This window comes from Hypomesus transpacificus, unplaced genomic scaffold (assembly GCF_021917145.1).
Source record: "Hypomesus transpacificus isolate Combined female unplaced genomic scaffold, fHypTra1 scaffold_235, whole genome shotgun sequence".
In the NCBI taxonomy this organism is placed as follows: domain Eukaryota; kingdom Metazoa; phylum Chordata; class Actinopteri; order Osmeriformes; family Osmeridae; genus Hypomesus; species Hypomesus transpacificus.
Genome location: NW_025813769.1, coordinates 90,291 through 104,430, shown reverse-complemented (window position 1 = coordinate 104,430; position 14,140 = coordinate 90,291). Strand labels below are relative to the sequence as shown.

The 14,140-nt window shown below is 46.4% G+C and overlaps 1 protein-coding gene across 10 annotated transcripts in view; it reads left to right on the top strand.

Moving 5' to 3' along the window:
- The first annotated feature begins 261 nt into the window (after positions 1-261).
- The window catches only part of mbnl2 (muscleblind-like splicing regulator 2), a 39,284-nt gene continuing 25,405 nt past the window's right edge, over positions 262-14,140 (top strand). For 9 of the 10 annotated variants that reach the window (XM_047014307.1, XM_047014313.1, XM_047014314.1 and 6 more), the window contains exons 1-2: positions 3,464-3,760; positions 9,012-9,913. In XM_047014307.1, the coding sequence (XP_046870263.1) occupies positions 9,740-9,913 (174 nt within the window). In that variant the 5' untranslated portion in view covers positions 3,464-3,760; positions 9,012-9,739. Of the gene's footprint in view, positions 544-3,463; positions 3,761-9,011; positions 9,914-14,140 lie in introns of those variants that run through there. The other variant, XM_047014306.1, reaches the window with a different exon arrangement.

The window sequence follows — 14,140 nt, the reverse complement described above, 5'->3', positions numbered from 1 at the left end:
CCTCCACCCCCCGCCCGAGAACTCTACCCCTCCCCACCCCCTCCTTTACTGTAATTCATTTGGGCGATACCAACTAGATATAGGGAGGCTGTATGTTGGAGTATGAAATATATCTACATTCCTTTATAAGACCAAGTCATATCATTAGTATAATTTACATAAACATAGTAAGTATATCATTTCAATTTAAATGCATTTGCAATATTCGGAAAATAAGTGATGCGTTTGTGTGTATCTTTACTTCAGTTTACCCCCGTCAATAAACTACAATTTGTCGTCCCTGCGAACTGTCAAACGCGCTTGTTGCTTCCCATACAGCCTTACTTCTGCAAAGTAGTTATCTAGTTAGCTAGTTCCAAGCAAAACTTTCTGCCTTTAAATAAATTATCCTTAAGAACGTTTGCATTGCATTAACACGAAGCCTTAGTTAGTCTTATCGTATGTAGTTTTTAATGCTGACCGTGGGCCTACTCTTCTCCACCTCGACATCGTGATTCAGACAGCTGGATGAGGCAGGTCACTTGCAGCCTGTGGCATCACCAGGTAAACTAGATTGCTCTTATTATTAGCCTGTAGCTTGTTAACTAGCCATATTGTTAACTAGCTAGTACGTTGCACAAATGTATTATCTAATCTACTGTACACTGCAGTTTACTAGCGAAAGAAACGGTAGCTACGTGTTGGCATATAGTTACTTGAGCTAGTACTACTGCTACTACTACAGTAGTACTGATGCATGAAACTACACGTAACTATGCTAGCTAACTAGCGTATAGCTAGTCCTAGCTTGCCAGCTAACGCTGTTTTAAATTGCGAGCTGAAAATAATTTACCCGAATTCTCTTTCTAATATCGGGATTGCCACTGCATTGGTTTGAATAGCATAAACAACGCTGACAACGTCGGTTTGTAAAATGTAGTCTCTGTATTACACTACTGTTGCTAAGGGTTGACACTGATTTGAATCTGCCATGTAAAAAAATATTTCTAATCGTGATGTGCGTCAACCATTCATTTTCATGAAAGTAGGCTATTTACAGCCACTGCATAGGCTACTTGCTGGTTCTTCAACCAACAGAACTGGTGAGCCGACACCAGTATTTGGGATTTTCCCTATCTGAAACACAGCACTGTCTGTGGTACTAATCTGTACATGCTCAGTGGTGTTCAGACTGGAATCATCTTTTTTACCAATGTCCTTTCAATTGCTATACGTTTGTTCCAAAAGAAAACCTTCACTGAAATGCAAGTTAGCCTGTTATCTGTGGATCTGTTTTCTTTGTACATCACTGTAGCCATGGAAACCTACTGAATGAGACTGTCAGAGGCTCAGTGCATTGCATGGGATAATCAACAATTCAATTAGTCTGAAAAAAATATGACAATGACCATTTGTTTTGAGCTTTCATTCAACAAGCTGCACTGTAGGCATACTGTGTAAACTCTTATTTGCAGCACACCGACAGGGGATACTGTATTATAGTTTTGTTTTAACGATAGACAAATTAAAATGTCAGGATGTGTTTCTGCTTGAAACAACTCTCCATCTCTCCCTTTGATATTTGTTTCTAGTGTCTGGTCTAACTTACTAACATCTACACACTTTTACTATGCTACAAATATCTGGTCATATAACAGCTGTTGTCAGTTGTTGCCTATGAGATGGACTAAATCTGGTCTGGCTTCAACAAACCTCAAGAGTCAAACAGGATGGGTGAGGGAGTGGAGACCACAAGGGAAGGAAGTTGCCTAGTATCACTTGACTCTGCTTGGTCTTTGTTTGTTTTCCTGTGGGGAAATCTATTTAGATCTCCAAAATTACCTGCATATTGGCTATGGCTGGTTTTGTATTGAAATGGGAGGTGTTAATCATAAAAAAAAGTGTTCAGTTGTTCAACTGGTGAATCATTACGCAGCAGCATTGCCTTCAGGTTACTTGATCTAATACTGTAAGGTAGATTTATTTCGTCTGTAATAAGACAAAGTATCCATCTTGGCTACATTTTAGAGAACGCGGACAGTAGACAACAGAGACACGTAAACGTGCTCATGGTTCCGATCATCACAAATTCACTGAAACGAAGAAGAATTTATTTATTTTTGAAAAAAATGAATGAACTGCTTGTGTGCCATCCGTGCAAGTAACATGTGGTTTTGAAAACATGGAATTGTTTTGCTCTGAACACTCCTGGTCTGATGAACATGTCGTTCATTAGATGTATCATGGGCTATCTTGTTGTTATTATCAGTGACCTATGCACTTTGTGAAGCTCTCTCTTGGAAGTCGCTTTGGATAAAAGCGTCTGCTAAATGAATAAATGTAAATGTAAATCATGATACTGCACAGTACTTGTTAACTGTTGACAGGGACCACAGGATAATCACTGGCATCTCCCCCCTCTGTTACCTGTTAGTAGAATCACCATCCTTCCTGTGGGTTCTATGTCAGTACTGCTTGGCCTAACCCTATATTAGAACATTTTAAAGTTACCATCCCGTGGGTATCGGCTGCTGCTGAGGTTGACATTTCACCTGGTTCAAGAGATGAACCCCCTTTTGCAGATTAAAAAAGAAATGGTCCCCTTTTAGAACTGTATTGTCAACGCTAGCCTGGAGGGTTAACAGGTTTATTTGGCAGCGGACTGTAAAAAGCATGTCCGCTCTCATTGATGTTGTTGATGAAGCATTCAGGCTGTCACATCATTTGCAGTTTTTGTATAGGAGTGGGAGCTGAAAGCAGAGAGAGAGAGAGAGAGAGATAAATGGGTGAGAGAGTGAGGAAGAGAATGGGTGAGAGAGAGAGAATACAGCTGTTGTATAGATTTGGACAGAAACATGGTGAAGCCGGGCCCTCTGACTCATCACTTCTGCGGTGCTCAGGCTTCATGTCTCACGTGATGCCAGAGAGGCTGCCGTCACCAGGGAGGAGAGTGAGAGGAGGAGGAGCGGTGTGGGGAGGGAAAGGAAGAGGAGGCGAAAGGAGGGGGAGTCGAAGAGGGAGGAGGGGGAGACGAGAGAAAGGACTGAGCTCATTCCTTGGGGGATGGTGTTAATTATGGTGTTACAGGGTGCTGACTCGCTGAGCTTGTGGTTCGCGTCTGACATAAGCATTTCACATGGGTTACAAAAAAAGACCCAGTGTCCACAATTCATAATTTTTTTCCCTCTGGTATTAATAATCATATAGTTTTGTGTGTGTCTACTGTATTTTGAAAGTCTGACAGAGCAGTGTCACCCTAGTTGAGCTGGGGTGTGAAATTGTAAAATTGGTATACCCTTAAGATCAGCATTTGATGGCTGTCATTGAAAGTTCTGAGATGTCCATGCCAATCAGCACACAGTGAGCCAACAGAAACGTCTGTTATCAGACCTCTGTCCTCCTATTGGCCGGAGCAGTGAGGGGCGGTCCCTGCTGGAGGCGGATGGCCAGGAAGGGGCTGGCTGTGGGGGATGGCTGGAAGTGTTTCATCCAGATAGTTGAGCAGACACTCCTCTGCTTCCTGCCTGCCTGCCTGCCTGCCTGCTCCGTAGTCGAGAGAGAAAATCCCTGTCTAAGCATGGGCCTCTGGCTGCAGCACTCGGCAGCTCCCAGAGAATGACAACAGTTCACATGGTCATTAGCTGCAGACGCTGAAGCGCGAGGACTCGGAGCTGCACACACAGACGCCTGCACCTGGTATCTCTCCGCTGAGGCTTAGACTGAGGCACAACAGAGGCCACCGGACTTAACGTAACGAGGTGGGAACTCAACCGTCTCTCGGGTAGGTTTTACCTCTTTTTTTTCTTTTTCTTTTTTTTTTTACAGCGGCATTTTTTTATTATTTTTTTAAGGAGTTTGCTGCAGTGTGGTGCATACCATCCTGTAAGGGGGAGGGAGTTAGAGACAGAGAATGTAGTGTGTGAGGAAATGAGGGTAAAGGGAGAGACGGGGAACCGAATTGGACGAGAGCGAGGAGAGCTAGACGGTACTCTGTGACAAGCTACTGCCCTTGCAGGTTACTGGTGCAGCAGTTCCCCTACGCTTGCTCAAGATGAGGGACTTGTTGGGTTTCTCTACTATGCGACATGAAACGGCAGTTGCCAGGTTTTCTTTCCCCCCCTTAGTGATTGTTTTGTAGGGTGATCAAGAGACACGTTTGAGCATACATTTCTTTCTTTTATTCCCAGTTGCATATGCCGCCTGCCAAGGGATTGGCTGTGTTGAGTTTATGCCTCCAACATAGGCAGTTAAAAACTTTATCATGTATCCCTCCTCGTCTTGGTCTTATAACATTTGAAATCTTGTTTTATTATTTTGGGATTAGCAAATCAAAAAAAGTCTCCCGCCCTTTGAAAATGGACTCAGGCAAACCAAAAGCTTGCTCTCTAATTAGCCTGAGCTTTACACCAAAATAATGAGGGCCAGGACTCTAGGTCTTTCATCATCTCTGTGGTGATCCACAGATTTGTAGTGTCTGTCCAGATCGGGGCTGGACAGAGGCTACCATTGCGAACCAACCACAGGCTTCCACAGGCAGGAAAAAGCCTGACAGGACCACTGATCGGAAATGGGCAGGGATTGCCGGAAAAAGGGGTGTTTTCTGAAATGCAAGACGGGCTCAACCCTTCCCGCTGAGAAAACGAAGAAATCCGAGGGTGTGTTTGTATTTGTGAGACCCAGAGGGCAACTCTCTTAATGGATTCCCAGTAGTGGGACGTGTGACGGTAGCCTACTTAGAAGTAGCATTCAGGTGTCTTTTTTTATGATTTCTGCCAGACCACCCATTGCAGACCACCCATGTGGACCAGATACCAAAATATTCATAATGATCACAAAGACACTAAGCAGGCTGGCTCTACCAGACATTGAGATACAAGTTACTCTTCTGCACCCGTGAGGGGTCCAGTTGATTGGTTGAAGCTCCTTTAGCGAGGCCCGCCCACTGAATGAGTGGCATAAGATGACCATGGGTCAAGAGGGTTTAGATAAGGCTATTACGATATGAAGCACACATTTCTGCTGACTCCGTCAGATCCTGACTGCATTGCCTCCCCTTAGCTGCCCTGATCAGTCCACTAACATCTGCTTACTGCTTACCCTACCTCTAACATACAGTTGTCCTGACACTAATGACATTTGATAATTCAAATTGTCTCAAGAGCTTAAGCATCCGCCACAATTTCAGAACTTCCATCGGGGTTAAGTAAAGGTTTCTAGCCTGTATAACACATCAATGCTCAAATAGTTTTGGCTGTACAACAATGACTGTAACTAGATATGATTAGCCAAAGTGTTCAGAATATGACAGAACCTTAAGCAGATGTCTTAATAGCTGTAATACAGATTCAAATGAACCTAAACTGAAGTAGGTTAGACTCAAGCTTTGACTGACTCAGTTTTGTAAAACCTAGTGTTAATCAAATGTTTTTGTCAACTGTTTCTCATTAGACTGAAGTACTCTTCTCTACCATTCAAATGAGCTCAGTGGTTCCTCTTGACCATGCAAATAGGCCCAGGCTTACACGCTAGAATCCCCTCTTGGTATGAAAAAAAAATTCAAAAGAGCTGGCCTTCATTTGTTTGGGCGTCAAACCCACATTAGAAAACATGGCTATGGTTTAACATCTGGCTAGCTGGTGTGTTAGTTAACCATGTTGCCCAGATGCTCTCAAATTGAGAACAGGCTCCGATCGAACGCGAGGCTCCTCAGGTTGACTGAATCCACACAGACACACGAGGAGAGGCACGGCTAATAGAAGGCATACTTGGTATTCAGAGGTCAAGCCAATGACTTTCACCGGAGAGGAACCGGGTCAGCCGGCTCCCATTCAATTAAGCAGACTGGAGGAAACGCTGCAGACAGCTGGCCAGAGGAACGCTGATGTCCTAATCCAAAGGGTCAAGGAGCACGGCGCTTTCGATGTATCTCTGTTCTCCTTGTGCTCAACCAGCCCCTGGTCACTCTCCCTTCTCCTGTATGACAACCTGTCTGACGGCTGGCTGTCTGGAAGACAGGGCCGAACTTCATTCCCTGCGTGTCCTCTGTTTTCAAGTGAAAACGTGAGAGGAATGAGAGGTTACGGTTTCTTTATGTTTCTATGTGTTACTGACTGTATAATGTACCTTTTTAGATATTACGATTAAATAATCCAATACTGGTGAAATCCAACTTAATATTTTTCCTCCAGTTAAATGGAGACAGATCACCTTGGTCTGTGTTGTTGTCCATGGTGGAAACGTTTTTAGTTTTTGCGGGGATTGCAGCGTTTTGGAGTTTGTCTGTGGAATGCCAAGCCTCCCTGTTGGGCACACTGCTCTGCTCTGCGAGCACCAATCAAAGTGGAGACAAAGCAAGGAGGCGTTCAGGAGGACTAATCTCTTCAGGCCACAACAAGGGTGTCGCGTGGCCCGTCCTACCTGCACACCATCTGTCTCTACCTCACTAGCACTTACTTGGACGTAAGATGGCTAGGCTAAGCTATGCTACTGTCCCCAGGTCGTTTCAAGCAACCTTTTAGATTCATGCAGTTTAGCTTATTTCGGCTATTACTGTATGTACTGTAGCCAGTGTTGCTGTTGCTGGGAGCAAGGATAAGGCACAAGATCTGTTTGGGCTACAGACACGTCTAATGATGTTTGCAATTCTAACTGAACTCCCACCATTTTCAGCGCAAGGCTACTTGTACAAGCTCTTTAAGATGTTGGAAAATTGCTCATGTATTATGCTGTAACTAGCCTAGTTTGATAACTTGACTAATGTAACAATGCTAATCTCATTTATGAGGCAATTAAAGCTGAAATGGTAGAAATGCATGGCAAATACAAATTTAGGCTGTTCCGTTTGTTCAAATATTTAGCCTAAATTGAGCCAAGTCATAGCCGTGAAATGTCACAGTTTCTCTTTCTCTTCCCTCACACAACACAACCTAGACCTTAATTCTTTTGGGGTAACTTCTAAAAATAATGAGAGATTAGACCTAATTGTAAAAGGTCACATCTGACATGATTGTCACCTGATTCCTTCATAGCAACCGTCTGTCCTTGGGGAGAAGGCATGAAATGAAACAGTGCCTGGGAGAGCTTGCCTCCGTGCCAGGGACTGGGCCCTGGCCCTCATCTCCTGTCAGACACGCACCCAGAAAGTGGGCTATGAACCAAGATGTAAAAACCTCAGTTTGCATCATTGGCCAAGGTCTAAATCTGTTATGTTATTGCCGTTGAGTGAATGTAGATGTTGTTGGACTACTTAGATTGAGAGGTAGGCTACATTAAGCCAAGTCAAACGTTTTTGTTAATGAGGGGTAATGTATCGGTAATGAGGGATTATCACTAGAGCAGCTACTCCAGGCCAAGCCCTATATTCTGAGGATCGTAAGTGTGAGGTGGTGTTTTAACTGCAAGTCTGAGCTAGTTTTCGTCACAGTTAGGCCTTGAGGTTCTATCACACAGCCTGGGGAAGTTCCCATCATCACATCTTACTATGGGATCTGTGTGGGAAGTTTTGCTCATTGAGTCAACTCTCCATGGTGACTCTCCATGTTTTTTTGGGGGTTGTGTTTTTTCATTTTTGTTGGTGGTCTTGTTTTGCTCCATGCCTAGGGTCTGTGAAGCAGAGGGATGTGTCACGTATTCAATCTGAACAGCGAGGGGAATCGACAGCAGCTGCAGATTTTTACAACCCTCCCTCTTCCTCTTGCCCCAACCTCAACCCCAACCCCACTCCCTTTTCCCCGCCCCCGGTACTCCAAAAGAAAATATTTCCAGATGTTCCAGGAGAAGGCACTGAGGGCAGTAGCTGCTGTTATGGTTTCAGTAGCTAAACCGGCCTAGATGTGTCCCGCAACAGGATCCGTCTAGCAATCGTCCCTTTTGACCTTATCGCTCAGCCAGACCCAGACCTGTGGCTGTTCTCAGATTAACATAAACCAGGCAAAATGTGTGTTCTCCAGAAGAAGCAACATCGACGGGTCGTCATCGCTTCACCGCTCTCGTTCGAACGACCAGCGTCAGGGCTGTGGCGCTCGGGGGCACGCTAGGCAGTGTCGTAATCGCGTCTGGCACACGCATCTGTCTCAGTCCTTCTCCTGCCTGTTGGACGGCTGCCTGGAATAATGCTGCGCTGCGCGTTTTCTATTGGCTGGCGGTCCCGCCGCGCATTTCTCGACGGGTGGGTGGACCCTGGGGCTTTATCCCTCTCTGGCTTACTGCACTCGGCTGTCTCGTCGCACAGGGGTCGTTGCCATTCTCCGCTTTGTATTCCGCCGGCTGGAGAGCTGCCCTCGCGGCACAATGGCACACAGCAATGATGAGGGCCTTCAACCAAGTGGCTGCTGAATAACCCCCACAACTGCCTTTTCTGTGGGGCTGAACGGGCACGGGTGTCGGCGACACTTCCATGCCAGCTCAACACACACATTCACGCACGTGCACACACACACACACACACACACACACACAGACAGACGTTTTGAACCCACTTAAAAGTGAACAGAGATGTCAGACAAGGATGCCAGTCAGTGTGTCTGTCTGACAGCTCTTTTGTTCGTCTAAAATATGACAGGTGGATTCTGGACTAGCTTTTTCAGGTGATGGGGCCTATCATATTTGAATGAAGGATGATATATTTCATGCCGGAGCTCTTCGCTCTACTCAGGGTTTGCTGTCCTAACGCAGATCTAGAAGGGCCCGGGCTGTTAGCTGGATAACAATTGCAGAAACAATGGCTTCTGTATCTTCATTGAAACCGTTTCAAGCGGTGGAATCTAGTGAGTAGGGTAGATCAAATCTACGGCTTTGTAGTCTTGCCATGCCACCGTAGGCCAATCGAGAATATTTTTGAGTATTCAGGGTGATTGATCTTGATTTTTGTAATTGAGGTGACGCAGTGCTTTCCCCAGCAATGAGGGGCACATTAGCCTGATTTCAGCAACAATTAAAGCGTATTAGACAAAATGGGAGATTTGGTGTGCTTATTGTTTATGCTCTCTAAAAATAACCTCTCCCTCTCTCTCTCTCTTTCTCTCTCTCTGCAGACCGTCAACAGAAAGTGCCTTGTCAGACAACATCCCTACTTGAAGCTCCCCGCAAAGCCCAAACATTCCTCCTGCGACCGTGACGGAAGATAACTCAACCGCAAACGCCCCTGCCCTCCCATCTCGTCTTCACCCAGCGAGAAGGGAACCCAAACAGAGAAGAAAGCCGGCCCTACGCTGCCACAACACCGAGAGCCCGCTGTGCTCTTGTTGAAGTCGACACCGAACCCACCACGGTCTGCACACGTTTCCCATCCTCCCAAGCTGGGCCATCGCCTCGAAATAGCGCCTGTTTCAGATCCCCACCCCCCTCTTCCAGGACTCCTAGTGCTCCTGTCAAGGAAAGGGCGTTTCGGGGACGTTGGTGGGGTCAGTCGAGCCTGCCTCTGAGCATGCCTCTTCTGCCTTGTCAGGCTTCTGCACCTGGGACTAAGTGATTGATGAATGACTGCTTTCTGATTGACAGCTTCTCTGATAGCAGTGGTCTCCAAAGCTGCAGCCACGGGGAGGGGGGTAACCAGGCCATTTACTCCTCTCTAAAGTCCTCAAGGGCAAACATCGACTGACATTTAAAAAAAAAAAAAAACGAGAGGAAAAAAAAACACTTTTAGCTACATGGTTCATCACTTTTAGTTTTTTCTTTTTTTTTTCACACCCTGAAAAGCCCTCAGACGAGTGTCTCCCCCCCAAAAAAGTAGTGGCTGGTTCTAGCTTCACCCAGCGCTGATATGGCTTTAAACATTGCTTCAATACGAGACACAAAATGGCTGACCCTGGAAGTGTGCCGGCAGTTTCAGAGGGGGACTTGTTCGCGTAGTGATGAGGAATGCAAATTTGCACACCCGCCTAAAAGCTGCCAGGTTGAAAACGGAAGGGTGATTGCCTGCTTTGACTCGCTAAAGGTAAGAAATGCCAACCACAATGGCACTTATGACCTGTGTTTTGTTTGAGTTTTTTATATTGGGAGAGCTTTGAATAACACCATTCAAAGGGCTTGATAATTATCACTTTAAATGTCTATGTAATCTGTCTGTAGTTGTTACATTAGACGAATAATGCCACAGGCCATACATCTGAACCGCATGAGCAGATACAAAGAACTAATTCTCGTTGTGGCATCACTCCGATGTCTGCCGTTAAAGATTTCATCTTGGGTCAGGAGGTGTTCGTATCAGCGCCACTGCTCAAATTAGAGTGTGCGCGTCAGCGCTCCATGCAATGTCAGACTCATCACATGAGGTTGACCTATTGGCTGAAAGGTCAGAGAGAGGACTCCTGTCAGGATCCCTACCACCTCAAGTGTAAGTGTGTGTGTGTGTGTGTGGGGGGGTGGTGGTTATATGTGTGCCTCTTATATTACCATACCATGTCCATCATTTATACTAGCGACCGAGGGTTTCTATTTTTGGAGCCTGTCAGCTGTTACACATCAAACCACAACAACACGAATATGACCTGACAAGGAAATGGCCGCTTTCCCCAAAGTGTTGTTATTTTGTATTTTTTACCCTGTTAAGTTTTTACGACGACTGAAGATGAGTCGGTCTATTTAGCATCATGGTTCTCATCTTCCCAGTAATCTGGGAATACTACTGTAGCCTAGCTTTGGGTCTGTAAGGGGCATGACACTATGATTCTACTATGTACCCTAAAAGTCAGAGAATGGAATTGTTCTTCTGTTCAAGAACGTTTGAATGATCGAATTCAAACCAGGTGTCCACACAAAAGCTTGACAAAGCAATGACTGCAGTGAGGTGCGCAGTACATTTTTTAAGACTGTGAGAAAAGAAAAGCACAGAGGTGACAGTGATGAACGACCATAGAATTTAGAGCAGTTACCTTTCGGAACATTACTCGCATGTCAGTCCTTACTGTAACTTCGTAGATGTAACTACCGCAGCATTTGAAAACAAAGCGCAATCCGAGGAGCATGCTGTTTGAAACGCATTCTTTATACGTGGGGTCAGAGTCATGGTATTGATAGTTTCATATGAGAGAGTTTAATGTTTCCTATAATATCAAGACAGGAATAGAGATGGCCAGAGACTGTAATCTAACACAACCATTTGCAGAGTCACTGGCCTTATAAGAGTGTGAATTACAGCTCTTACTGTCCTTTAAAAGATGGTCTCGTGCCTCTCAATATGCCTCGTCTATAATGGCCTGTATTTCCATGGGAAATAGTCAACATTATCCAGAATCACCTTCTTCTTCCTTACATCAGATTGCTGGATTGGGCACCACTTTCCCTCCTCTTTACAAAATGTCTGTATACTCTATACCAATCTTGGCAGCTTGACACGATCTGGCCAACACACTGTTGAAAATGAGCCGTGTTTATGTTGCCATCAGCTGTTTTCTTGGCGTCCGCGGCGGTTCTTAGTAAGCCCGCTGAGTTATTGCGGAGCAATCAGCCGTCGACTGATGGGGTGGTGTGGACTGCGAAGGCCCATCAAGCCCAGTGACGGCCTGACGAACAAACAGCTGACTCCAATTGGGATCAATTGATCATGCCACGGGCCTGACGTTTCCCTCCCCCCTCGACCGCTGTCTGTCTCACCTTTCGGGTCGTCACCGAGCTTTCTCCGATGCCCTGTTCTGTCGGGCCATCCAGCCCCCCTCGGAACGTGACGAGCAAGTGGACGAGCGTCACCGGGAAGCTTCCATTTTGCCCGGAGAGACAAAATGTTCCCTTCTCTTTCACGCGGTGTACTCCCCTTCCCTTAAGTCAGGCTAGGCGTCTCATCCAATCACATCCTCAGGGCCTCCCAGTGTCCTCCCACTCCTGGCCTTGTTAAGGTTATCTGCCCATGGCTGCTGTGGGGGAGTGTGAAGGCTGACAGACCAGGCATCTGAACAGGCCCATTCACAAGCCCTAACCTTGGAGAGGTCCCGCATGCTGTAGGCAGGGTGATGTAGCCCCAGCCAGAACAGCCAGGCCTTGTTCTAGCCTCCTCCCCAGGACCCCCAAGAGGCTGGGATGGCAGTCACCAGACCAGGCCAGAAGGCCAACAGGGTGGTGGGGGATGGGCTCCCGAGGCCAACGGCACAGCACAGATAAGCACTGAAGGCCTGACCGGCAGAGGAAACGACAGAACGGCCGGCTTTGCATTTTCGGTTGGCGCGCTTTGCATTTCGGAGATAGAGAGGGGCGCAAAAGAAAAACGAGCTCTGTCACAGACTTGTTTGGGGCTGTCGCCACGGTGTCCTGCATTCATCTTGCTGCTCTCAGCGTATTTGAAATGCCAAAGAGGATTGTGCATGTTCTCCAGCTTATGTTCTCCCCTGAGGGTTTGAGATAGAGTTTCTCCACGATGCAGAATTTCTATATTCCCTGATGATTTGTGGCGACTTCAGACAAAGCTGCCATGCGTGACACCGGCCTTACAGTTCATTAGTCAGTAAAACCCTGTTCGAACAGCATGCTGACCATGAAACTGTTCCAGGCCAGGCTAGAGTAGAGGTAGTCTAATGAGTCATGTAGAAGTGCTGTTATCTCCACTCTCCCCTGGAGTGTATGTCTGCTCGTGACACGTCTCTCCATTGTGCCAGTCTCATCTGCCTCTGGCAGTATCAGTTTAGACTCGTTAACACATTTATATTGCATTTGCATTTATCATTTAGCAGGTCTTCATCTAAAGCGACAACCAAGAGAGAGCTTTACATAAAGTGCATAAGTCAATGATCATAAACAACGAGCCCCAAACATTGCGTGTAGCCAAAACATGAAGCATACATTGTGAAAAAGCAAATAAGTGCCAATGGGTAGAACCAGAAGAGCATGTGGTTAAACAACATGATCCTCGAAAGTGCTAGAGTGTACCTGGAGGAAAGCAAGCAACAGTAATATAATTCGCAGTGAGTACAAATAGTTGAATCAGTTACAACTAATCAACAAGTGCAACAAGTCCCTCAATAATTGTCATTGTGTTCCTGGAGGAAATGAGCTAACATCTGATCCAACAAATCTTTCTTAAGTACCGTTGTACTCCTGGAACAAGTGCGTCTTTAGCCTTTCCTCAAAGGTGGAGATACAGTCAGTATCTCTGATGGAGGTGGGGAGATGATTCCATCATTGGGGGGCCAGACAAGAGAAGAGCTTAGGTTGGGAGCAGGCCCTCTTGAGAGGTGGGGCCACCAGACTGTTGTCAGAAGAACACCGTAGGTGGTGGGTGGGGGTGTAAAGCTGGACGAGAGACTTGATGTAGTCAGGTGCAGTCCCCACATAGGGGGTTATCATACGTACAGGCTTTTCTCCATGTTGTCTCAACCAATAGTCTGGCGTGTGTGAAGCAAATCAAAGGCTAACTCCTAAGAATACACTTTATTTTCCTTTGGATCCTTTGGGATGTTTTTAGACCAGGACAATGAGGAAGTGAGGTGTTTTGGGCAGATCTTGACCTTGTGCCTTCCTCTAATCTACACGATCGGTGGTTCCACTACGCAATCCCGAGTGTGGGCTCCTTGCCTGACTGAACTTTTACAAGGAACCGTTTCAGAGTACGCCCCGGCCTATCAGGTTTCACTGGAGGAGTTGTCAAACAGAAGTGGTTAGCCGCCGTAACAGTAGCAGCAGGGTCTTTTCACGTATCTCGGTTTCCCCTGCCCGCCCCTCTCATCCCCTCGCTTCCCGTCGAAACTTTTTAATCCTTCACAAAGGTAGCGAGTAGCTCGAGCTGAAAACACAGAACGGTCTTGGGAGGATGAAGGGGCTGTGGGAGCTGCTCTCCGCTGGGTGCCCAGCGTGAAGAGTCAGGCAGGAAGCCTGGGCCGGATTTGAAACCAATTATCAAAGATTGTGTTTAAGATTCAGGAGGGGGGGGGGGGGGGGCGGGAGGGGTGGAGAAAGGCCTGACCTCTCTAAGCTCAGCTATTAGCGAGCGGCAGGGCCTTTTAGACAGCAGCCGGACTAAGGAACGGAGTTAGCCGGGCCGGCTTTCACACCGAATCACCTCGGGGAATGGGTTTCTCTCCCCTTAGTTTGAGTTGGATCTCAAAAAACACGAGGCTCCGCAGGGGGATGTTTTAGGAGGGGAACTCTTGATATTTGAACTTGAACTTTACATCTGCTTGCTGGCTCGCGTTCAGACAATGTGCTGGGGGCGAGCTCACATTCTTGGGTGTAATCC